This window comes from Dasypus novemcinctus, chromosome X, assembly GCF_030445035.2.
Source record: "Dasypus novemcinctus isolate mDasNov1 chromosome X, mDasNov1.1.hap2, whole genome shotgun sequence".
Lineage (NCBI taxonomy): Eukaryota > Metazoa > Chordata > Mammalia > Cingulata > Dasypodidae > Dasypus > Dasypus novemcinctus.
In genome coordinates this window covers 87,058,548-87,085,764 of record NC_080704.1, presented here as the reverse complement: position 1 = coordinate 87,085,764, position 27,217 = coordinate 87,058,548, and the positions used below count along the sequence as shown (strand labels likewise).

General features: G+C 37.1%; 1 protein-coding gene across 8 annotated transcripts in view; it reads left to right on the top strand.

Annotated features, from left to right (window-relative positions):
* The window catches only part of ATRX (ATRX chromatin remodeler), a 362,990-nt gene that overhangs the window by 94,265 nt on the left and 241,508 nt on the right, over positions 1–27,217 (top strand). For 4 of the 8 annotated variants that reach the window (XM_058292114.2, XM_058292110.2, XM_058292112.2 and 1 more), the window contains 4 exons: positions 218–327; positions 1,897–1,964; positions 2,268–5,350; positions 23,735–23,807. In XM_058292114.2, the coding sequence (XP_058148097.1) occupies positions 218–327; positions 1,897–1,964; positions 2,268–5,350; positions 23,735–23,807 (3,334 nt within the window). The remainder of the gene's footprint in view (positions 1–217; positions 328–1,896; positions 1,965–2,267; positions 5,351–23,734; positions 23,808–27,217) is intronic. The other 4 variants (XM_071213087.1, XM_058292111.2, XM_058292113.2 and 1 more) reach the window with 1 other exon arrangement.

Below are 27,217 nucleotides of genomic sequence, written 5' to 3'. Positions count from 1 at the left end.
TTGTAAAAGGAAGCAAATTAGGATTTGTAGCTCAAGAGTTTGCCAAGGTCTCACGTTTTTAGGAAATTAGGAAATTTATTAACCTTTCTGTGTCCAAAATGTAATTTATCCCTGGATTATGAGGTAATTAATTTCTAATACGTGAGTTGCAAAACACTGACTAAATTTAATATCTTTATGTGTATTTTTGAGAATAATGGTTACTCCTTTCTCCTAGAAGATGGGCTTCATGGGATTGTGAGCTGCACAGCTTGTGGACAACAGGTCAATCATTTTCAAAAAGATTCCATTTATAGACATCCTTCTCTGCAAGTTCTTATTTGTAAGGTATGCAATGATCTGTTGATAATTCATTCCACAAATATTTGAATGCTTACCATGTACCAGATACTTGGGGCATAGTGATGAAGACAAAATGGACTCTGCCCTTAGCAGGCTTTTATTTTAGTGGGGAAGACAGTTGTATAAATTGCCTGATAAGTGTCATGATGGGGAGATACAGTGTATTATGGGAGAACATAAGAAGCCTGTGTAATTTTGACTTAGGTCTGGGGTCTTTACAATGGAGGCGATATAAGGTGCTTTCTGAAATACAAATAGGAATTAGCCTGGTGAAGTGGGGATGGTTCAGAGTGTTCTTGGTAGAGGCAACATTGTATTCAGAGGCTGATAGGTGAGAGAGAACCTGTTTTGTTTGAAAACCTGAAGAGTACATGTATATATATGCATGTGTTTTATAACTTTTCCTTTTATATACCTATTCCCCCAAATCTAAACTCTCTGTGTGGAGGAAGGTTTTCATATAACTTGGAGACAGTGAAAATAAAAGATTTCATATGGGTTGATTATACTTTTAACAGTCTGTGTATAAATTTTTATTAGTAATAATGGAGTTAATTTTGAATAATCTTTGATATTAAGGTTATGGTTTCCCCAATTCTTATTATTGCCAAGATTAATCCTGTTTGTTTCCTAACAAAAAGTCTCCTTGAAATGCAGGTCAGGTCAGGCTTTTCTCTAGAGTTCCAGCTCTAGGTCGTTTCTTGCACGAATTTTTGCTAGATACAGATTTGCTTAAATGCACCGAATTTTACTTTCCTCTTTAGCACTTTGTGTTTCACCTTTCCTTGAATTCATTTCAGTGAAGGGCTTATATAGGGCACATGCTGTAGCTTCTACTGAATCTAATATTGCTGGATAAATAATGTGCACTCCCTTTCTGTTCTATATATATGACTGCTTTTTTCCCAAGGTCCAGGCTCTTAAGCCTAGCTCATTTCATTTAGCTGTTTTCATTATTGGGCATGGTACTCTCCCTTTCTCTAGTCTCAGTAAAAATGAATTGGAAGTCAATCAGATTTGAATATGAATACCAGATTTGCCTTCTTACTAATTGTGTGACTTTGGGAGATTTATTTATATACTAATAACCCTTAGCTTTTTTTCTCAAATAGTACATAATACCATCTACTTTGTGTAATAAGTATTTTGAGATTTAAAAATAATGTAGATTAATTGCTTACCTGTACATAGAGTGTGTTTATATATAGTTGCTATTAAATATTATTAAGTAGCAACCACATGCAGTAAATATTTATGTGGAGCTTTAGGAGTTAGTAGTTTGAATTCAAAACTTGTTTTACTAAACTCTGATAAACTTTTATGTAAGGAATAGTGGTGCTTGATGACATGGAAATGTATTTCCAGAAATTAAGATATTCCTATGTCTGGAAAGTATTAGTATTGGGTAGTGCAGTGTTTTTGATTGGAGTCTCTAAAAATAAAAAGAACACACAAAAATTCCAGTTAACCTTTTTAATGAGTTAAAACAATATAGTTTTTGTCCTTTATGAATATTGAATAAAATTTCCCCTTCTTCCCCCCTTTTTTTAATAGAATTGCTTTAAATATTACATGAGTGATGATATTAGCCGTGACTCAGATGGAATGGATGAACAATGTAGGTAGGTAATGACTCAAAATGAATTAAAATTCAGTGATATTGTTTGCTTTCTTGGGGGAACTCTTGCAATTGTGTTTTATCGGATCCATTTTTTAAAATAGTATCATCATTGATGTCTTTAATGAAAGGCTGCTCTTTCTACAAGCTTTAGGTCTATGTCTATTTTAAATAAAGAATAAGCAGATAACCTAAATTACTTTAATATTTAAAATTTCTGACAGGAAAATTGCAATTGTTTCAATAATGAAAATATTTAGAATGAGTTTCATTGGGAATAATAATTTTACTCTTTAAAAAATTTCAGATGGTGTGCAGAAGGTGGAAACTTGATTTGTTGTGACTTTTGCCATAATGCCTTCTGCAAAAAATGTATTCTGCGCAACCTTGGTAGAAAAGAGCTGTCTACAATAATGGATGAAAATAACCAATGGTATTGCTACATATGTCACCCGGAACCTTTGTTGGACTTGGTCACTGCATGTAACAGTGTATTTGAGAATTTAGAACAGTTGTTGCAACAAAATAAGAAGAAGATAAAAGTTGACAATGAAAAGAGTAATAAAGTATGTGATCATACATCCAGATTTTCTCCAAAAAAAAATAGTTCAAATTGTAATGGAGAAGAAAAGAAATTAGATGATCCATGTTCTGGTTCTGTAACTTACTCTTATTCAGCACTAATTGTGCCCAAAGAGATGATTAAGAAGGCAAAAAAACTGATTGAGACCACAGCCAACATGAACTCCAGTTATGTTAAATTCTTGAAGCAGGCAACAGATAATTCAGAAATCAATTCTGCTTCAAAGTTACGTCAGCTTAAAGCTTTTAGATCTGTGTTGGCTGATATCAAGAAGGCTCATCTTGCATTAGAAGAAGATTTGAATTCGGAGATTCAAACTTTGGATGCTATAAACAAAGAGAAGAATACCAAAGAGCATAAAGTCATAGATGCTAAATCTGAAACAAAAGTAAGAAGAGGAGAAAAATCTTGTGCTTTGGAGAGGAAGGATATTTCAAAGTCAGACGCTAAACTGTCAAGAAAGCAGGTAGAGCGTGAACACATGGATCAGAGTGTTCCGACAGAGGAACAAAGAGCAAATAAAAGTACCAGTGGCGAACATAAGAAATCTGATAGAAAAGAAGAACCTCAGTATGAACCTGCTAACACATCTGAAGACTTAGACATGGACATTGTGTCTGTTCCTTCTTCTGTTCCAGAAGACATTTTTGAGAATCTTGAGACAGCTATGGAAGTTCAGAGTTCAGCTGATTATCAGGGAGATGGCAACAGTGGAACTGAGCAAGAACTAGAAAGTTCTTCTGTAAAATTAAATATTATATCAAAAGAGAGCAGAGGAGGTATTAAATCAAAAACTTCAGCTAAAGTAACAAAAGAATTGTATGTTAAACTGACTCCTGTTTCCCTTTCTAATTCTCCAGTTAAAGGTGCTGATTGTCAAGAAGTTCCACAAGATAAAGATGGCTATAAAAATTCTGGTCTGAAACCCAAGTCAGAAAACTGTGGACCTGAACAGGAAAATAGTGATAGTGAGCATTTGGTTGAAAATGAAGGTCCATTACTTTTAGAAGAATTTGATCTTCGAAGATCCCCACGTGTAAAGACTACACCTTTGAGGCGACAGACAGAAACCAACCCTGCAACATCTAATTCAGATGAAGAAATAAATGAAACAGTTAAGGAGAAACAAAAACTATCAGTTCCACTAAGGAAAAAGGATAAGCGGAATTCTTCTGACAATACTATAGATAATCCTAAACCTAATAAATTGCCTAAATCTAAGCAGTCAGAGATTGTAGATCAGAATTCAGACTCTGATGAAATGCTAGCAATCCTTAAAGAGGTAACCCGAATGAGTCATAGTTCTTCTTCAGATACTGATATTAATGAAACCCATGCAAATAATGAGAAATCTTTGTATGATTTAAAGACTCAAACAGGGAAAGATGAGAAAGGAAAAAGGAAACGAAAAAGTTCTACTTCTGGCTCAGATTTTGATATTAAAAAAGGCAAATCAGCTAAAAGCTCCAGAATTTCTAAAAAGAAACGACAAAACCAGTCTGAATCTTCCAATTATGACTCAGAATTAGAGAAAGAGATAAAGAGCATGAGTAAAATCGGGGCTGCAAGAACAACCAAAAAAAGAGTGCCAAATAAAGAAGATTATGATTCCTCAGATGATGAAAAACACAGCAAAAAAGGAGTGGAAAATCAAAGGGATACAAGTTTGATATTTGCAAAGGAAGGATCATCTGAAGATGCTGAAAGGAAACAAGAGAGAAAGAATTTCTCTTCAGCAGAAGGCACAGTTGGTAAAGACAAAACCATCATGGAAATAAGAGATCAGCTCCCAAAGAAGCAGCAGCCAAATATTTCCTCTGATGGTACTGATAAGCCCTCTTCTGGGAAAGAGGAGTGTTTTAATTCTCCTGAAGACAAAAAGGTTGCTGACACTAAAGAAAAGAACAAGCATCTGAAAACCAAAACTTGTAAGAAAGTACAGGGTGACTTATCAGATGTTGTTGAGAAATTCCCGAAGAAAGTGCACAGTGATGAGTCCTCTGAAGATGATAAAAAGCACGGCAAAAAGGGAACTGAAGAAGAAGAAAAGAAAACTACAGACTTGAAGAAAAAATTAATTATTATGGAACAACAGTATGAATCATCATCTGATGGCACTGAGAAATTACCTGAAGGGGAAGAAATTTGCCATTTTCCTAACGTCTCGAAACAAAATAAGAATGACATAACTGATGGGGAAAAGAAAAGTAAAAAAATTAAAGATAAAACTTCTAAAAAGAAGGATGAGTTATATGATAATGCTGAGAAGGTATCAGGGAAAGGAGATAGTTGTGACTCTTCAGAAGATAAAAAGAGTAAAAGTGGAGCATCTGGTAGAGAGAAGAAAAGGGGCAACTTGCCTGAAAAGTGTTCAAGGAAGAGACGAGATTGTTCATCATCTGATACTGAAAAATTTTCCATGAAAGAAGATGTCTGTGATTCTTCTGATAAGAGAAGAAAAAGAATAGAATTGAGGGAAAGAAAAAATTCAAAGAAAAATACCAAGGAAATACAAAGTGGCTCATCATCTTCTGATGCTGAGGAAAGTTGTTCTGAAGATAATAAAAAGCATAAGAAACAAAGAACTTCAGCTAAAAAGAAGACAGGGAATGTCAAGGAAAAAAAGAGAAACTCGCTAAAAACAAGCATTAAAAGGAAACAAGCTGATATTACTTCCTCATCTTCTTCTGATATAGGAAATGATGATCAGAATTCTGTAGGCGAGGGGAGCAGTGATGAACAGAAAATTAAGCCTGTGACCGAAAATTTAGTGCTGTCTTCACACACTGGATTTTGCCAATCTTCAGGTATGCAAAAATAAATAAAAAACTTATAATTTAACCTTTCCCCCTCTTGTATAACTACATTGGGTATTTTTGCTGAAGCCAATAAAATTCAGGGCTACAGGTTAGGAAAGGGCCATTTAAAAATTCTTCACTTACTCCAAAACATATGGACCTAAAGGTTCTTTTTCCATTTATTTTGATGCCCTTACAGTGTTAGTATTTTATATCAGGGACACCAAGTTTGTAAGTAATTATAGACCAGGTTTGCTTGCTTTTTTAAAAATCAGTGCTTAATGCTTTTCTCTGAGTACTGAGCAGTATATTATGAAGAACAATCATGATGGTGCCAGTAGTTCAATTGGTATTTTTTCATGTAATGTAGTTGAGTGCCGGGTACTGGTATAACATAGTGTGTATACATTTTAAATGGTTTGCCATGCACATGACTTTTTTTAGTGTTTTTTTCCCCCTTTTTTATTAGAGAATTTGTAGGTTTACAGAAAATTCATATAAAAAATAGAGTTCTTTCAACCCCCATTATTAACATTTTCCAGTACTAGGGTACCAACTGATGAAAGAGTATGATTATAGTTGTACTACTAACTAGAGTCTATTAACTCCCTATTTCCTACCCCTTCTGTATAACTTGGTAATGTGCATTCTAGTATCTGACTATGATTTTACACATTTTAATTATTTTATATCAGTGAGATCATACAGTATTTGTCCTTTTACATCTGGCTTATTCAACATGATTTCTTCAAGGTACATTCATGTTGTCACATGTTTCAGAGCTTCATCCACTCTGAGTTGATAGACATTTGGTTGCTTCTGTCTTTTGGCAATTGGGAATAATTCCACTGTGAACATTGGTATGAAATATCTGTTCAGGTCCCTGCTTTCTTCAGTTCTTTTGGATATATACCTAGGAGTGGGATTGCCAGATCATATGGTAATTTTTTTTTTTTAAGACTTATTTATTTCTCCTCCCCCCCCCCCCCATTGTCTGCTCTCTGTGTCCACTTGCTGTGTATTCTTCTGCGTCTGCTTGCATTATCCGGCAGCAATGGGAGACTGTTACTGTTTTTTTTTCTGTCGCATCATCTCGCTGTGTCACCTCTCCGTGTGTGTTTTCAAACGGGGCAGCTCTCCTTGTGGGGTGCACTCCTTATGTGTGGGGCACCCCTACATGGAGGTGTCCCTGCATGGCATGGCACTCCTTGTGTGTGGCAGCACTGCGTGTGGGCCAGCCTACCACATGGGTCAAGAGGTCCTGGGGATTGAACCCTGGACCCTCCATATGGTAGACGGACGCTCTATCAGTTGAGCCACGTCTCCTTCCCAACATATGATAATTTTATACTTAACTTTCTGAGGAACTGCCAAATTGTTTTCCATAGTGGCTATACCGTTTTACATGCCCACCAACAATGAATGGGTATTCCTATTTTTCTACAACCTCTACAACACTGATGATTTCATTATTAAATAGTAGCTACTCTAATGGGTATGAAAAGGTATCTCATTGTTTTGATTTGCAAATATGCTTTTTGGCTATTTGTATATCTTCTTTGGGGAAATGTTTATTCAAGTCTATTGTCCATTGTTGTGGAACATTTGTTAATAGGTTGTAAGAGAACATCATCAGACTATTACAGCTAACAATGATCTATAGCATACATTTGGTATATTTTTTCCATAACCCCCCCCCCACATTATTAACACAGTACCTTCTTTTGACATTGATGCAAGAATATTACAATTTTGTTGTTACCTATAGTCCATAAGTTATAATTATTTTATTTTCCCATTCATATCACCTTGTAATAGTGATGTACATTTGTTCTAGTTTATAGAAGAACATTCTTTTGTTTGTACTATGTACCACAATCCTTAGTCGCCTCTCAGTTCACTGTGTTATTCAGTCCCTAGATTATTCTCTAGCTTTCTTTCAATTGACATTTACATCCCTTGACTACCCCTTTCAGCCACAATCCCTTTTCTATACCAGACATGTTAGTTATACTCCCTGTAATGTTACCATCAACTCTATCCATTCCCACACTTTTTCAGTCAAGCTAATTAAAAATTCCACATACATTAAGCATCAGTATCCCTTTTTTAGCCCTCATCCTATCCTTTTGTGTCTTGCTTTTTTCACTCAGCATGTCTTCGGTGTTCATCCATGTTATCATATGTGTTCCAATTTCATTTCTTCTTGCAGCATTATAGTATTCCATCGTATGTATACACCACATTTTGTTTATCCATTCATTGGTTGATTGACACTTGGGTTGTTTCCATCTTTTGGCAGTTGTCAATAATGCTGCTTTGAACATCGGTGTGCAAATACCTGTTCATGTCAATGTGTTCAGTTCTTCTGGATATACTCTTAATAGAGGGATTGCCAGATCATACTGCTGTTCTTCTTAATATTCTTAATCTCTTTAGCCATCTGTATTAGTCAGCTAAAGGGGTGCTGATGCAAAATACCAGAAATTTGTTGGTTTTTATAAAAGGTATTTATTTGGGGTCTGAGCTTACAGATACCAGGGCATAAAGCATAATTTACTTCTCTCACCAAAGTCTGTTTCCACATGTTAGAGCAAGATGGCTGCTGGCATTTGTGGGGGTTCAGGCTTTCTGGGTTCCTCTGGCCTCAGCTCCACTGTTTCCTCCACAAGGTCAGCTGTAGACTATGAGGCTGTCTAGGCTTTGCCTCTGTCCACAAGGTTAGCTGTAGACTATCAGGCAAATGATTCCCTCTCTTTCCCCGGGACTCCATCTTAAGATTTTAGTATAAAACTCCAACATCAAAACTCCAACATCAGAAACCTGCAACTCTGTCCTTTGCCATGCCTTTTATCTGTGACTCCCCACCCACCAAGGGACAGGGACTCAATGCTCTAATGACGTGGCCCAATTAAAACCCTAATCATAACTCAATCAGGTCCAGGTACAGATCAGATTACAAACATAATCCAATACCTATTTTTGGAATTCATAACCATATCAAACTGCTACAGCATCTCATTGAATTTATTAAGGAGATTTGTTCCAACATCTATGAATAGTCTTGTCAATTCTGTTATGTCATCTGGAGACTTAGTTTATTCCTTTGCCTGGGCCATATCTTCCAGTTTCTTGGTATGGATTGTAATTTTTTGTTGGTATCTTGGCATCTGGTTTACTACATGTTTTTATTCTGGGTGCAGTTTCTCTCCTACTGTAGTCTAGGACTTTATCTTTGATTTTGTGCTGTAGCCTGTCTTTGATACTTGGTTCAATTGTGTTTAGCCCATATGACTTTTTCCACTCTTTTTTATCTGTTGCTCTTTCTCCCTTGCTGGTTGTGTAGTAGAGCTGAGGATGGAGTTGGTACTGTAAACCGTGGAGGCTGAAGTTGCCTGCGTTGCTCCAGGAACTGACAGATTCTCCTTCTTTTCTCCCTTACCATGGGTAGCGATGGAGCCACAGCCATGTGTAGTAATACAAGCTGTACAGGCCAAGACTGTCTGTAGTTGCCTGGAGAGACTGATGAAGCTTCATGCCCCTTCCTCCCCTTCCTGAGGTGAGGATGGAGCCACAGGTGTGGGTAGCAAATATGCCGTGTGGTTCACAGGTGATTGCCGTTGCCCAGGTAGACTGACGAAGCACGGACTGCTCTCCTACCATGCCAGGGGTGGGGATGGAGCCTTAGTGCCCAACAATCCAGTCTTTGTGGGCCAAAAACGACTGCAATTGCCTGGAGAGGGTGAGGGAGCACTGTGTCTCTTCCTGCCCTGTCAGGGGCAGGATTGGAGCCGCAGATATTGCCAACAGTCTAGTCTGTGTGGGCCAAATGCGCTTGCAGTTGCCCTGAGAGGATGAGGGAATACTTTCCTTTCTGTCCTTTCAGGGGTGGGGATGAAAGCACAGAAATGCCCAACAATTTAGTCCATGTGGGCCAAAAGTGCTTGCAGTTTCCCGGAGAGTTTGAGTGAACACTGCCCTACCTCCTCTCCTGTTGGGGTGGGGATAGAGCCACAGGTGTCCAATAGTCCATTCTTTGTGGGCTAAAAGTGCCTATAGTTTCCCAGAGAGGCCAAAGACATACAATCTGTCTCCTATCTTATCTGAGGATGGGTATGGAGCCACAGGTGTCCAGCTGTCCAGTCTGTACATGCTAAAAGCTATTACATGCACAGGGAGACTAGTACAGGTCCCTCCAGCTTACCCTGCTGGACGTGGGGCTGAAGCCTAGGCTATGGCTCCATTCCAACCTGGGTGGAAAGAAGCTGGTCTCTAATGTCACTAATTTTCAATCAGCCTGCTTCCCCTCATGCAGGGGGTAGAATTAAAATGGAGGCTGCTTGTCTCTTTCTGACTTGGACAGGTTCGAACCTTAGCTGTTCTTATTATTAGAGGTTAGCCAGCTGATTTTACTAATCAGTAGCTGAAGTCAAGTCGAAGTCCAACTGTCTCTTCCTCCTCTGTTCTTGGGACATGTAGCTTCCAACTCCAGCCAGGGAATAGCTGCTGAGGTGGCTTCTGCTCCAATCGGGGGATGGGCACTGGCCTCCCTGGCATGGCGTGCTCTACTCATGAATCTTCACTGCAGAAGGGCAGTCTCCTCCTTCCATTTTTCCAGGGATGTTGAAGGATGCATTTTTGGTCTCCTCAGCCCCCCCAAATGGAATTTAGATAGCTCTGGCTGATTACTAACTGCATCAGGATGAACTGACTCTTGGAGCTCCTTACTCTGCTACCATCTTGCTCCTCCTCCCTTTTATACATTTTAAAATTTGGTTGTTTGTGTTTTTGTTGATGAGTTGTAGGATTTTTTCATATATTCTGAGTATTAAACCCTTACTGGATATGTGATTTCCAAATATTTTCACACATTCCGTAGTTTTTTTTCCTTTTCTGTTTTTCACTTTCATGATAAAGTCTTTCGATGTTCAGAACTTTTAGTTTTGATCACGTTTATGTTTTTTTTCTTTTGTTAATTTTGCTTTTGGTGTAAGGTCTAAGAAGACATTGCTCTAATGCAAGGTCCTGAAGATGCTTATCAGTGTTTTCCTCTGGTAGTTTTTTTTTTTAAGATAGTACCAGGGGGAAGCGGCTGTGGCTCAAACAGTTGAGCTCCTGTTTACCATATGGAGGACCTGGGTTTTTTTGTTTTTTTTTTTTTTGAGGACCTGGGTTTGATCCCTGGGGCCTCCTGGTTAAAAAAAAAAAAAAAAAGGCAAAAAGGCATCCCAGACCTGTGCTATGAGGTGCAGGCCTCCGTGTGGTGCAGAGAGGTGCAAGCCCCTGCTCAGAGAAGTGATGCACCAAATAGATGATGACTCAGCCAGATAGGAAAAAAAGAAAAGGTAATACCAGGGATTGAACCCAGGGTCTTGTACATGTAAAGCAAGCACTCAACCACTGAGCTACACCTGCTCTGCTCCTCTAAGAGTTTTGTAATTTTATTTCTTATATTTTGGTCTTCCATCTTTTTGCAGTTAATTTTTACATATAGTGTGAGGTATAGGTATCTACCTTCATTCTTTTGAATGTAGATATACAGTTTTCCTAGAATCATTTGTTGAAGAGATTATTCTTTCCCAATTGAATTGACTTTGTTTCCTTGTAAAAATCAATTGGTCATAGAAGTGTGGGTCTGTTTCTGAATTGTCAAATCGATTCTGTTGTCTTGTCTGTCCTTCTGCTTGAATTATGCTGTTTTGTCCACTGTAGCTTTGTAATAAGTTTTAAAACCTGAGAATGATTGGCTTTTCCATTCCTGCAAAGAAGGCTGTTGGAATTTTGGTTGATAATGCATTGAATTTGTACAGTACTTTGGGTAGAATTTGACATCTTAATGTGGTATAGTTTTCCAGTCAATGAACATGGAAAGTCTTTCCATTTAATTAGATCTTCTTTTATTTCTTTTAGCAATGTTTTGTAGTTTTCTGTATAGTTTTCTGCTTTACATCATTGGTTAAATTCATTCCTAGATGTCTGTTTCTTTAGTTGCTATTGTAAATGGATTTTTTCCCTTGATTTCATCTTCAAATTGTTCATTGCTAGCATGTAGAAACCTTACTGATTTTTGCAAATTGATCTTGTACTCTGCCACTCTGATGAATTTGTTTATTAATTCTAATAGTTTTCCTGTGGACTTTTAAGGATTTTCCAGGTATAGGATCCTTTTATTTGTAGTAGGGAAAGTTTACTTCTTTTCAGATTTGGACGCCTTTTATTTCTTTTCCTTGCCTAATTGCTCTGGCTTGAACTTCCAGTACAGTGTTGAGTATCACTGGTGAAAGTGAACATCTTTTTCTTGTTCCTGATCTTAGAGGGATAGCTTTCAGACTTTAACCATTGAGTATGATTTTATTTTATTTTTTTATTTTTTAAATTTCTCTCCCCTTTCCCCCTCCCCGCCAGTTGTCTGCTCTGTATCCATTTGCTGTGTGTTGTTCTGTGACTGCTTCTATCCTTATCACTGGCACCGGGACTCTGTGTTTCTTTTTGTTGTGTCACCTTTTTGTGTCAGTTCTCCGTGTGTGTGGCGCCATTCTTGGGCAGGCTGCACTTTCTTTTGCGCTGAGCGGTTCTCCTTATAGGGTGCACTCCTTGTGTGTGTGGCTCCTCTACACAGGGGACACCCCTTTGTGGCACGGCACTCCTTTTGCACATCAGCACTGTGCATGGGGCAGCTCCACACGGGTCAAGGAGGCCCAGGGTTTGAACTGCAGACCTCCCATGTGGTAGGCAGACACCCTATCCATTGGGACAAGTCTGCTTCCCTGAGTATGATTTTAGCTATGGGTTTTTCATATATGCCCCTTATCATATTGAGGAAGTACCCTTCTCTTCCTTGTGTTTTAAGTGTTTTATCAATAAAGCGTGTTGAATTTTGTCAAATACCTTTTCCTCTTTATTCATAAAGGATATTGGTCTATAATTTTCTTTTCTTGTGGTATCATTTTCTGTCTCTGGTATGAGGGTGAGATTGGCCTCATAGAATGAATTAGGGAATGTTTTTTCCTTTTCAATATTTTGAAGGGTTTCAGCAGGATTGGCGTTAATTCTTCTTGAGTATTTGGTAAAATTCACCAGTGAAGCCATAGGGTTCTGGCCTTTTCTTTTTGGGAGGTATTTTTTTCTTGTTCTTTATTTCCTTTAAATGTTACATTAAAAAATTATGAGGTCCCATATACCCCCCACCCCACCCATGCCACCCCTCCCACACCAACAAACTCTTTGATCATTGTGTAAGCTCCACTGCGCCTGGCGAATAGATTCTGGAGAACCTCTGCAGCACATGGACAGTGGTCCACATTGTAGTCCACCCTCTCCCCCAGTCCAGCCAGTGGGCCACGACAGGACACACAACGTCCAGCATCTGTCCCTGCAGCACCACCTAGGACAACTCCAAATCCTGAAAATGCCTTCACACCATATTTCTTCTTCCCTCTCCCGACCATCAGCAGCCACCGTGGCCACCCTCTCCACATCATTACTACAATTTCTTCCCTTACTAATCACAGTAATTCCCCAGCAGAACACCAGTAAGTCCACTCTAATCCATACTCTATTCCTCCATCTTGTGCACCTGGGATGTCTATGCCAGTCCCCCTCTACATCAAGAGGGGGTTTAGATTCCACATGGATGATGGATGCAATTCTCCTGCTTGCAGTTGTAGGTACTCTTGGCTCCCTGGTGTGGTGGTTGGCCCTCTTCATCTCCCTGTCAGCTGGCCAGGGTAAGTCCGGGAAACCAGAGGGTAGGAGCTGCAAGTCTGCTGAGTCGAGGGTCTAGCTGTCACATGGACAGTTTAGAAATTCAGGTCTCCTGAGTATACACCAACCATAGGTCCAGTAAAAGTAACAGAAGAGGCAGATGTAGAAAGGTCATGTCTGAGTCCAACTCCATCACACTCAGGACCACAAACTCCAAAGTAGGGCCAACTGACTTGGCACTGAAGTCCATCTGCCATGACCATAGAACCTGTGGGTCTCTGTAGCCCTCAGAAGATCCAATACCTGGGGTTAGATCTACTTTAGCTGTCTCTAGGACTCTGCTGAGTCTCTGATAAGTTGTGTTCTTGTTTTCATTTGTCTCAATATATTTTCTGTTTTCACTTGAAATTTCTTCTTTGGCCCACGGATTATTTAGGTGTTCAGTGTTCAGCCTCCACACATTTATGAATTTACTTTTTTCCTCTCTACTATTAATTTCCAGTTTTATTTGATTATAATCTGAAAAGGTGCTTTATATAGTTTCGTTCTCTTTATATTTATTGAGAGCTGCATTGTGCCCTAACATGTGGTCTATCCTGTAGAAAGATCCACGGGTACTTGAGAAGAATGTATAACATGCTCAATTTGGATGCAGTGTACTGTATATGTCTGTTAGGACTAAGTCGTTTATCATATTGTTCAAGTTCTCTGTTTCCTTGTTGATCTTCTGTCTGTTTGTTCTATTTAATGATTTGAGTCCGGTGTTGATGTCTCCAACAATTATTGTAGAAATGTTTATTTCTTCCATCAGTTTTCCCATACTTTGTCTCATGTGTTTTGGGGCACACTGGTTAGGTGCATAGATATTTATGACTGTTACATCTTTCTGGTGGATTATCCCTTTTATTAATATAAAATGGCCTTCTCTATCTCTTCTAACTTTTTTTTACATTTAAAGTCTGTTTTGTCTGATATTAATATAGCTACCCCTATTCTTTTGTGTTCACTACTCACATGGAGTATCTTTTCAACCTTTCACTTTATAGCTGTTTGTATCTCTCATTCTAAGGTGAGTTTCTTGTAAGTATCATATGGATAGCTCATGTTTTTTTATCCATTCTGTCAGCTTGTATGTTTTGATTGGGGAGTTTAATCCATTCACACTCAATGCTATTACTGTAAATGCACTATTTCCTTCCATTTTATTCTTTGGTTTTCTATGTCAAATCATATTTTTGTCTGTCTTTTTTACTCTTTTGGTTATCCTTTCTACTCTTTTTTCTTCTATACTCTCCTCCAAGCCTCTCTGTCCTGTCTTTTTCTTTCAAGTTTTATGACTTCCTTTAATATTTCCAGCATAGGTGGATTCTTTTTTGCAAACTCTCTTAGTTTCTGTTTGTTTGTGAATATTTTATACTCACCTTCATATTTGAGGTACAATTTTGCTGGATAAAGAATTCTCGGCTGGCAGTTTTTCTCTTTCAATATCCTAATTGTATCGTACCACTGTCTTCTCACCTCCATGATTTCTAAAGTGAAATCTGCACTAAGTCTTACTAGACGTACCCTGTATATGATGGTGTACCTCTACCTTGCTGCTCTTGAAAATTCTCTCTTTATCTTTGACATATGCATTCTGGTATAGGTCTATTCTGATTTATTCTGATTTGGGTATGGTGCACTTCTTGGACATGTAAGTTCATTTCTTTAATGAGAGTTGGGAAATTTTCAGGTATTTCCTCAAATACTTTCTGCTCCTTTTCCCTTCTCTTCTCCTTCTGGAATTCCCATGACACGTATATTGTTGTGTTTTGTGTTGTCATTCAATTCTCTGAGCCCCTGCCCATTTTTTTCCATTCTTCTCTCTCTCTGTTCTTTTCTCCAATTTTAGATGTTCTGTCTTTGGTTTTACTTATCCATTTGTCTTTCATTTTGAGTCTGCTCTTGTATGCCTCTAATGTGTTTTTGATCTCATCCATTGTGTCTTTCATTCCCATGAGCTCTGTTACTTTTCTGTTCATGATTTCAAATTCTTCTTTGCATTCATTCAATGTCTTTTCGATGTCATTTATCTCTTTAAGCATATTGTTTTTCAACTCATTAATTTGATTTTGGAAATTTGGATGCATCTTCCCTGATTAGTTATCTCAAATTCTGCTTCTTTTCTGGGACTTTGATATATTTCTCTTTTTGGGCCATGTCTTTTATTAGTATGGCTCGTAATGTTTTGCTTATGTGTAGGTATCTGATTAGGATGTAGTTTACTCAGATGCTCAATTTCATTCTCTTTGGTAGGGATTTAGTGGCAGGAGGCTGTATAATATCACTGCTCTTTGATTCTTGGCCTGACCTGGATTGTTAGGATCATCTCTGCTAGTTGCTCAAAACTGGGCACTGGTCCCAGTAATTGGTTGTAGACTTGCTTCCTAGGGTCTTGTGGAAGGAGGCTATAGAGGCCGGAAAAAGCCTCTCCTACTTATCTTTAATTTTATCACATGCACTTCCTTGGTCTTCCAGCAGATGGTACTCTTTGCCAGCTTTCCGTTCAGAGCCTGGTTGAAGTGTATTGGTTGCAACACAGACTGGATCAGTGTGATCGACCTTCCTGTCTAGAGGCTAGGAGCCTTGTAATTCAAACTTTCTCTGAAACAGTTCTCCATCCTTTTCTGGCAGTCCCCTGCCTTTTCCTGGCTAGGAAATACTTCCACTCCCCCTTGAGTCCTCAACAATCAGTCCCGGTTAGTAGAGAAGGAGATTGGGAGGGTGGTATATCTTTAGCACCTGCGGGCTCTCAAGGCAAACATTGGTGTGGCTCACGATGCCTGGAAGGGTTCCTGGGACACAGCAGACCAGATCTGTGAGTCAGAAGCGGAGTCAGCTCCAAAGTAGGTAGCTGCTGAGGGTAGGGAGAGAGAAGAAGAGATATGATGGGGGCCATTTTCAGGACTTGGGGTTGTCCTGGGTGGTACTGCAGGGACAGATGCTGGACAGTGTACATCCTGCCATGGCCTATTGGGTGGACTGGGAGACAGTGTAAACTACAGTGTAAATCATTATCCATGTGGTGTAGCAGTGCTCCAAAATGTATTCACCAAATGCAATGAATGTTCCATGATGATGAAAGAGATTGTTGATGTGGGAGGAGTGGGGTGAGGGGGGTGGGAGCTATATGGGGACCTCTTATATTTTTTGAATGTAACATTAAAAAAAAATAGAAAAAACCTAAGTCAGTGTGCCCCTTTCTCTCCCCTTTCCTGGGGTATCCTCAATAGTCAGTGCCAGCTAGAAGAGAAGGAGATTGTGAGGATCAGATTTCTCCATTCCTTTGCCAACTCCCAGGGTAAACCACCATGTGGTCCCACCTGGCCTGGAAGGGGTGATGTGACACAGCAGACCAAATTTGTGGGTCAAAACCTGAATCAGCCTTAGGCTGTGTCCCTTTCCCCGTTCCTGGGGTGGTAGATCCCTGGACTCCCCTTTGGCTGTAGTGGCAGGCCAGAGCCTGAGAATTCTGAAATGTCCTTAGTGTGTAGGGGGGTGCTGGCAGCAGCAGTCGCTGGTTTCAACTTACAGTTCCGTTGTTGGCATTTCCCTCCTTTGTCCCTTTCTTCTCTGGGCAGTGTCCAGCCTTTACCTGGTGTCCTAAATGCTGGAAGATCATTTTCTAGGGTGTTTCAGCCTGTCCTCTAGCTATTTTTCTGGAGGAGAAGAGACTCCCATGTCCACCATTTTTCTGGAAGTCCCACCATTTACATTTAAAGTAACCCCTTATAATGCAAGAATTTCTTCTGCCATTTTGTTATATGGTCTTTGTAAATATTATATATATATATTTTGGGCCTTGATTTTTCCATAAATGCCCTACTTTCCTATTTGATTTTTATGTTTTACCATTTTGAGTTCCTTCTCATTTATTTCTGTGCATATTTTCATATTTTTTTTGTGGTTAAATGAGGCTCAAGTTTAACATCCTGAATGTATAGCCACCATGTTTGATTTTATACTCTGTTTACGTCAGTCTCATACACATACAGTATTCCTGTACTGTTCTGTCCCCCCACCTATTTGTTGTACTTGTTACATATTACATCCATACATTGTATATCCGCAAACATAAGATTTATTTTTACTTTTAATGTATTTGCATTTTAGAACTGGTAAGAAGTAAAAAGTTGGAATACATACCAAAAAGTATGCAGTTATTTTTACTGATATGATTACTTTCATTGGAGTTCTCTATATCTTTATGCTGCTTGTATCCACTGTCTAAATTCTTTCCTTTCAGTCATAATAGCTTTGTTTAGCATTACTTTTAGGTCAGGTCTAGTGGAGTCGAAGTCCCTTATCTTTCGATTATAAAGACATGTCTTAATTTTTCCCTCATTTTTGAAAGAGAGTTTTGCTGATAAAATTTCTTGGTTGACAGTTGTTTTCTTTAAGTACTTTAAATATATTGTCCTGCCACCTTCTTGTCTCCCTAATTTCTGATGAGAACTTGGCATTTAATCTTTTTTTTTTTAATTAAAAAAATTTTAAACACTCTTTAGATTACGTAAATGTTACATAAAATGTTACACAAAAAAAGGAGATTCCCATATGCTCCACCCCTTCCTCCTCCCACACTTTCCACATTAACAACATCTTTCTTTAGTGTGGTACATTTGTTACAATTTTTTTTTTTAAAGATTTATTTTTATTTATTTAATTCCCCTCCCCTCCCCCGGTTGTCTGTTTTCTGTGTCTTTTTGCTGCGTCTTGTTTCTTTGTCCGCTTCTGTTGTCATCAGCTGCACGGGAAGTGTGGGCGGCTCCATTCCTCGGCAGGCTGCTCTCTCCTTCGCGCTGGCTGGCTCTCCTTATGGGTGCACTCCCTGCGCGTGGGGCTCCCCTACGCGGGGGACACCCCTGTGTGGCAGGCCACTCCCTGCGCGCATCAGTACTGTGCGTGGGCCAGCTCCACATGGGTCAAGGAGGCCCGGGGCTTGAACCGCGGACCTCCCATGTGGTAGACGGACGCCCTAACCACTGGGCCAAAGTCCGTTTCCCCATTTGTTACAATTGATGAACACATTTTGAAGCATTGCTACTAACCGTGGACTATAGTTTACATTATGGTTTACATTTTGCCCCACACAATTTTACAGGTTACGACAAAATGTATAATGGCGTGTATCCATTATTGCAATGCCATGCAGGACAATTCCAGTGACCCCCAAATGCCCCACGTTATACCTATTCTTCCCTCTCCTTCCCCTCAGAACCTCTGGTGGCTACTGCCTTTATAACAATGATAAGGGTTCTTCCATTGCTAGAATAATAACAAGTTTATAATATAATAATAATAAGTCTACTTTAGTCCATTGTTCATTCCCCAATCTTGAGGATTTGGGGATGGTGATGCCCACTCTGTTTCTAAGTGAGAGGAGGCTTAGATTCCATGGGGCAGTTGGATGGAACTACTTTGCTTACAGGCAAACACTCTCTGTTCCTTGGGATGAATGTTGTCCATCATCATCTCCTTGTTCAGTTGTCCTGGGTAAGTGCAATGAATTGGAGAGTAGGTTTTGTAATTGTAGATTGGCACTTAATTTTATTGTAAGTTCTTGTATATATCACGTTGCTCTTGGAACTTTCAGAACTCTGTCCCGGTCCTTTGTATTTGACAGTTTAACTGCCCATGTGTGTGGGCATGATTCTCTTCAAAGTTATCCTTTTTGGGCTTCATTGTGCATCTTGAATGTGCTTCCTCATGTGTTTTGTTAAATTCGTTAGAATTTCGCCCATTATTTCTTTTGAATATTCCCTCTTCCCCTTTCTCTGTGGCTTCTTCTGTGACTCCCATAATAGTGTCATATTTGATGGTGTACCATGCATATTTTAAGTCCTGTCACTTATTTTATTTTCCCATCTGGCTCCTCAGTCTGAACTCCATGGACCACTATTTCCTGTTTCTTTGTTTTGTAATCTTTTGATGCAAACCATATTTGTTAGTAGTTTCAGGTGTTAACTCTGGGATTTATTCCCTAAGGCATTTTGTATTCAGATAATGATATGCCAGAGATTTCCTTGAGTGCTGTAACCTAACAAAAACAAACAAATCAGTGGGAAACAAAAACCCCACCTTTCACAGTTTTTGCAAATTGTCTCTTGGTTAGTTGGTGCTCTCCTTAGAAAATAGCCCTCCTATGAAGACCTGCTCAAGGAATGCAAAGTACAGGGTCCTTTCTGTCTTTTCTGAATGTCTGCCTTGTCTTGGGTTTGTGCTTGCTCTTGGCCTTAGGAATTCACTGCTTTATAGTTATTCAAATCCCCCTCTCTTCCCAAAGAAATAGACTTTCTTCCCCTCCAGAGGACTCTATTGCATGACTTAAAGCAGGTAATCCTTTGCCGCAGTAGCTTTGACTGAATTGTTTCTCACAGTGCTTTAGCTGTCTGCAAACTGCTTCTGCTTACAGGGCAATCTGAAGAGGTTGAGCCAGATAAGAATTTCCTGGTTCAGTCTTTCACACTGTCATGGAATAAATTGGCACTGAATATAGGCATTTCAGCTTGTTAATAAGCGTTACTCTTCTCCCTTGGTAGAAGGCCAGGGATCCACTATGGGAAGGTAGGCTGGCTTGTCACTGTACCAGGGAGGTGTGGGAAAGGAGCCAGCAATGGTGCAATGAGCTTTTCCTACTGTTTAAAGCTGTGTTTTGACTTGCCCCTTTCTCAGTTACTATAACCCTTTAATTCCTTTTTTGAGTTTTGGGATGATGGCTCTGCCTAATTTTGCTAGTCGTTCAAAAATTCTCTGGGGAATGGCACCCTGGAATGTTTTTTGCTGCCATTTTAGTGGACCCCAAGATTACATATTACTTTTTAAATCAGGATAATTATGTATACCATGAAATTCTCTGAAGTAGTTTATTTCTATTTCATGGAAAACCTTTGCCTATGCTCATCAAGCAGTTTCCAATGACTTAAATAAAAAGTTCTTTTAGAAATATTAATGAAATAGAAGAAGGAAAATCCAAAAAATAGTTTACCCCATCCTGATGAGATGGAGCTCTAAAGAAATTAGGGTTTGGTCAGTTGGTCAATGGTACTGAAAAAAGAGTTAAATAATTTTTTATCATGTGCACTGCACACTCTTGTAGTGTTCTGGTTTTTTTTTTCAGTTAATTAGGGACCCTTGGAATTTGTTTCATAATTTTTATAAAGTAGATTTCACATATAATTGTATTCTTAAAACAAGTAGAGTATTTAAAATTTTCATTTTGTTATTTATGTGATAATTTTCCATTTATACCAGTTGGAGTTTATACCAGTTGGAGTTTAATGGCATTGATTGCATCTTTATTTTTAAAGCAAAACTTTAAATTCCTTTTATGGAAAGCTTATCTTAATGAATTGTTTTGAAAACCAAGAGTGATATGATGACATGTTCTTCAGTTTAATGATTTGCTATATCAGGCGTGTAGATGGAGTTCTGCCTGTATAACTTATGCAGTAACTACAGGGCCACAGTCCCCTACTAAATGGTTTTCAGAATTTGCACCTTTTTGGTTTCTGGAAAGATAATATAGATTAATTACCATCTATTATGTAAAAGCCCCAGTGGGATTTGAGGCAACACCTTATAATCAAGCACATTAGTTTTGCAACAAAAATATGAACATTCCCATTTAGAGGATTAAACAATTCAGATCAGATTTTGTTACCAAATTAATTTAGGTACAATCTTACAAAAATTTTTGCTATTAGAACTTTCTGGATTTCAGAATTGTGTATATGAAATTTGGACTTCTACTCAAAGTGCAGAATCTTATAGTTACTTGGATATCAAATCAGTGTTTAAATTTTCAGGTTAGCTGGTTAAATCCTTATTAAGGATTAGAGTATTCAAATAATAAATTCTGATTAGTTATATGGTGTAGTCCCATTAGCAAATTGTAAGCTCTTGAACTAATCTTAAACTTTGAAAAACTAGTTTCTATTATTAAACAGTTTCTCTAGCACAAAACATGTTTGATTTCACATATTTTGATAATTTTCATTTACCAAAATATCACTTGCTTTGCGTCCTATGAAAGTTTCTATTATAGGCCTCTCATGTCGGACCTATTTAGTGTAGTTCATAGTATGAATCCATTAAACTTTTAAGAAGTGATTGAATATATGTCAAGTACTTAAAAGGTACATCTCCCCAAAATTCCTTAACTCGGCACTAGTGTAGATCATTGTGTTCCATTTGGACTCATTTAACTTTTTAAAAAAACATTTTTATTGAAATATATTCACCTACAATATAATCCATTCAAAATGTCGTCATTGGCTTTTGGTGTATTCACAGAGTTGTGCATTCATCAACACAATCACTATTAGAGCATTTTCATTACTCCAAAAAGAACCCCCCACCCCTTCGCAGTCACCTCTCAATCCCTGTTTTTCCACAGCCATACATAAGTGCTAATCTAAATCCATCTTTATGGATTTGTTTATATTTACAATTATATTAATGAATGACTTATTTAACTTTGATGTGAAGAAGCAGTGGACTGATTGGGAGGACTTTTTTCTCTTGAGTATATGTCTGGAGAAGCTCTTGAAAATCTATCACTTTAGGTGCAATCCCTCACTTGTTTTGTGATATAAAGCCCTGTTTGGGATTTTCTTTACTCTGTATATTTGTTTGTACTAAACTGACTACCTGGGATGAAGAAAAGAAGTTAAATTTTTAGGGAATTTAACAAATCTAAAAATTGGGCTTTGAAGAGCCTTAAAAATAAACACTAGGTAAAAAATATTGTTTTTTCACAATAAATTTGGGTGTGAGCCAATGATAAATGACATTCCTTAGTAATTTACTTGTATGCCTGTTGAATTCCCTTAACAGATCCAAATTCATCCCCTATATGTCCACATTCACCCCCTCTGGTGAATTTGGAGGATACCACTTTATTGAGCAATATTTGGGTACCCTATTATGGATTCAACATTCTCCTAGAAATTGGAGCTTGGGATTGGTGTGAGCAACAAAGATGAAGTGCATAGTCCAATGTGATTGCAGTCTATTGAGTAAAGCAGGCATAGATAAATCATATATTTTTATATACGTATAAATAATACTAACAGAAACTTATAAAAACTAAAAGGCTCTGTGATACACTGTAAGTGAACTAGTTAATGTAAATATCTGGGGAAGACATAAAGGACCTGGTAGCATTTGAACTGGGCTATTAAAGAAGAGTCAGATAGTGAAAGATATATTAAAGGGAATGGTGGTAATATTATGAGGAATACTGCATTTAAAGATCAGTCTGTTAGAATGAAGTATTTATTGTGTGTTCATTGAGATATCATTGGACTTATATATTTAACATACTTCTATCCTGACCTATGTATGTGTGTTTTCTATTTTTTCTCCAACATTTTATTATGGAAAATTTAAATTATTTGGAAAAGTTTCCATCATTAACATTATACTGTACTTTATTACATACCCATATATTCTATATGTCCATCAGTGTATCTAATTTTTCTTTGCCTTTCTATCTTTTTATTTTGAAATAATTATAAATTTACAGAAAGTTGCAAAAAAGAAAATATACCAGGAAGGCCTATATACCCCTCACTGAACTTTCCCCAATGGTAACATATTACATAACTGTAGTATGATATCAAAACTGGGAAACTGCAGATTTATTCTCATTTCACCAAATTTTTTAATGCACTCGTTTATGCCTATATGTGTCTGTGTAAGTATAGTTCTTTGCATCTGTGTTACATGTGTAGTTTTATATAACCACCACCACTCCAAACAAGATACTGAACTATTCCATCACCAACAAAAGATTCCCTTGTCTACATCTTTATATCTTTATAGACAGTTCTACTTCCCATTTCTAACCCCTGGCAACCACTAATCTGTTCTATATCTCTCTAAATTTTTATTTGAAAATGGGATCATGCAGTATGTAACCTTTTGAGATGGCTCTTTTCATTTCTTGTACTGCCCTTGAGACCTTTCTCATATTTTGAAGCATTTCAAAATTAATTATAACATTGGCATAATTCTCCATACATACTTCAGGATGCATAGTATGTGACTTTTTCTTTTGAGTTAAAATTTATATACAATGGATCACACAACTCTTAATCTCTTCAGAGTTTTGATCAAGGATAGAAATGTTACTTTTTATAAGAAACTGTTTTACTATACTTGAATGTGTTTCTGGGTAATTGCAATCATGAATACCATGAAATTCCAAATATAATTTAAACTATCATGGTACTGCTAGAATATTAATAGAAATTTTGCTGTTCTTCAATGTTATGAATAAATTAGACATCTGTTAACTTCAAATCTAAAATGAGCCAGTATAATGCTTACTTCAGCAAGAAACTTATGCTGATATAATGGTGATATACAATTTTTATTGGGAAGGGTGGACCTTAAAATCCTTGTGCTCTGGGAATGAAATCTGAAATATATATGCTCCAACTATTTATCTTTTTACTGCTGGCACTTTATAAATTCCCCACTGTCCTTTCCATGTAAATTCTTTTTCCTCATATCTTGAATTCCAGAATAGAATTTAGAACCTACTAGTTTGCTTTAAAGTGTTTGGCTTTCAGTTTTATTTTACATGGTTTACTCAAATAGATAATTTAAAGCTAATTTTAAGTACACTTTTTTCCCCCTAAGGAGATGAAGCCTTATCTAAATCAGTACCTGTCACTGTGGATGATGACGATGACGACAATGATCCTGAAAATAGGTATGATTTAATCTGTAAGGACTTTAAAAAGATTATAACACACCCTAGGCCTCGGCTTGAACAGCTGCAATGGAACAGCAAGCAGGTTGTAAAAACAGAAACTGCTTGCCTTAGAAAGACTCGCTCATGATCTTCCTGCTAGTTTGGGGAAAAAAAAAAAGGCCAGAAAATGGGCTTAAACTCAGAAACCTTAAGAGAAAGTAAATATTTTCAGGTATTAGGACACCTAACATAGGGTGTGTTATAAATGCCATCCTGTCAATTTTATTTTTCATGTAAACCAACAATTAAGAATATTTTAATTTTGACATTTTATTGACTAAAAATGAATCAATAGCTCTCTTTCCTCTATACTTTCTGTTTTTCAATTGTCTTCCAATTTGGGGTCCTATTTATTAAAACCTGTTAAGAGTAAAAAAAGACATTGCTCACATATGCAAGAAATCACTTTCAAAATAAGTAAGAGTTCACAAGGTTATCTAGATTGATTTTAATTTTGACCATTTTTTCCCAAATAAAATGGAAGCAGACCATTTAATAGCATTAACTTTAGTATGGTTAAACACTAGTTTTTAAATGTAAACAGTGTAGCTTGTATAGATTTACTTAACTAAGGCCAATAAAAGACAAAAAAATTGAGATATATCCGTATCATGACAGTGAAGAATACAGAAAGTAATGGTACTAAAACATAAAAGCATAATGTTTCTGCTTATCTTTTAACTCCTTACTGGATTATAATATATCCCACACTCATAAACTTCAACAAGAAGTCAGTGTAGCATCCTGGATGGAATTTTGGATTAATGGGGGTAAGAATATCTGACTTCTAGTTGTAACTTTTCTCTCAACTACATGTGTTATCCTGGGCAAGTGATTTATACATTTTCTTTGCCAAAATATTATCTCTAAAATGAAAGGATTTTCGATTAATTCTACCTCCAAAGTCTACCTATATGTATATTAAAAAGTCTACACCAAAGATTTGAAATGACCTTACTAAAGGGCACCCTATTAACCATCCATTTTTCCTAAGAGTAAAATTCTAATGTTAGAAGAACATATAAATATACCTGAAATTTTGTCATAATTTTGTAAGAATGTTGAGTTAGTAAATGCTGTGGGGCCAGCTGTTATTCTAGCTCTGCTTTATATTTTGCCAATGCTGATAGCTTTTTGTTTTCGAGACATTCACATTCTGCTGAATAACAGGAGAACATATTTGTTACTGTAAAATAATAGTTTTGTTTGTACTTTTGGATAGAGCTTAATCATGAGCATTCAGATGCTGCTTACCTACTTAATGTTAATTAAAAATATATTACGGGAAGTGGATTTGGCCCAGTGGTTAGGGCGTCTGTCTACCACATGGGAGTTCCGTGGTTCAAACCCTGGGCCTCCTTGGCCCTTGTGGAGCTGGCCCATGCACAGTGCCGATGTGTGTAAGGAGTGCCCTGCCACGCAGGGGTGCCCCTGTGTAGGGAAGCCCCATGCGCAAGGAGTGCACTGCCATGAGGAGAGCCACCCAGAGCAAAGGAAAGTGCAGTCTGCCCAGGAATGGCGCCGCACACACAGAGAGCTGACACAACAAGATGACAAAACAAAAAGAAACACAGATTCCCGTGCCACTGACAACAGCAGAAGCGGACAAAGAAGAACATGCAGAAAATAGACACAGAAAACAGATAACTGTGTGGGGGGGGCAGGGTGGAAGGAGAGAGAAATAAAATAAATCTAAAAAAAAAAATATATATATATATATATATATATAGTTATTTTATGGGTTGAAATGCAGTCCAGAATGAAATGGTGAATACATATAATTTTTTCTTCTGGGATTTCATAGTATATAATCACAGCCAGATTATGACTGCATTTAAATTTTTTTTCCTTTTTTAAAATGCTCTAATTAATCCTCATTTATGGTATGCTTTTCTGTAAATTATGAGGCCTCACATGTTATTATTGAAAGGCTAATGGTATTTAAAATATTCTATATCCTAATTAACTGTGAGTGATGAGCTTGAAATTCCTATTTAGACACAAAGTAAGAGTGTTAAGGTATGTTTTTTTTTTTTTGCGATACAGCTTGTCAAAATATAACTGTCATTTCCATCTCTTAAGTTACCTGATCATATCTTTCTGTAACTGGCAAGTATTGGGAAGCATCTTTAATTCCACCTTGTATTTGTAATGAAAAAACCCAACTCTGTTGAGTACTTTTGACAAGAAGTGGATTTTATCTTGAGCATGTTTTTCTTTATACTCAGTTAAATATGCTTTTATATTAGATATAATTAATAACTTATTTGCTATCAACTATACCAAAGAGCTATCTCTTATGCAGTGGTTATATAATCATGATGGAGATACAAATACCACCTTACACAATTTTAGTACAGATTGTTTATTTGAATGTATTTGAATATGCACTAAGCTACTTTTAAAAGTTTGTTGGCAGATCATGATTGAGTCTTGGAATTATTATTATTTTTACCAATTTCACATTATTGAGTGGGATGCAGTTTGGTAGACAGTATATTATAATTGTGTATAAATTTGTACACAATTGTGTAGTTGCATATTGTGTATAAATTTCACATTCTTTTCCCTTTTTTTAAAGCAGTATTGTATGTACTTTCAATGTTGATGTTCATGAAGGGGTAAATAGTGTATTAATAGAAATGTTTAACTACTTGGATATAAAAAGTTTCTATAAAACTCTTTTCTTGTTCAAGCATTTAATTTTAATTATAATTCATCTTTCCATGAGTTAAAAGAAGAATTTGTTAGAATAAGAATATGTAGGCTAATTTGTAGACAAAGGTTTTGATAGTCCTGAAATTAAGTGAGGCTGCAAATACTTGAGAATTCCTAAAATGTAGATAAAATGAGATATATTTGTGTGGAAATTTTGCAACGGATTTCACTATTATTTTCTTTTTCTATTTTAAATCTATGAAATAAATTTCAATAACTTAGCCATGTTCTGAATATATTAATGGCTATGAATAAATTAGTTTATTTCATACAGAGTTATTAGCATCATTCATATTTGATAATACATGTATGATATTGTGAGATAAAGTAGTCTAACCAGTAAACTAATTTCTATTTAATTGCATTTAATGAATATTGACTACATATTATAGATTGATCTATTTTTTATCATTTTTCTGGGTTAAGTTTTTTTTTCTTTAGAAAAGTGTAAATAGTAGAATACCTATATAGTTTGAATTTTGCATAACTGAGAATATACTTCAAATTTTACAGCTTAGGCCTTATGTTCTTGTTGAAAGGGAGAATAGTAACATCAAACAGCTTGTCAGGTTGCTTAAATAATACATGCAATTTCTTGTTGAGCATTTATTTTTTACTGTATTTTTTAAATGATACATAGATCACAAAAA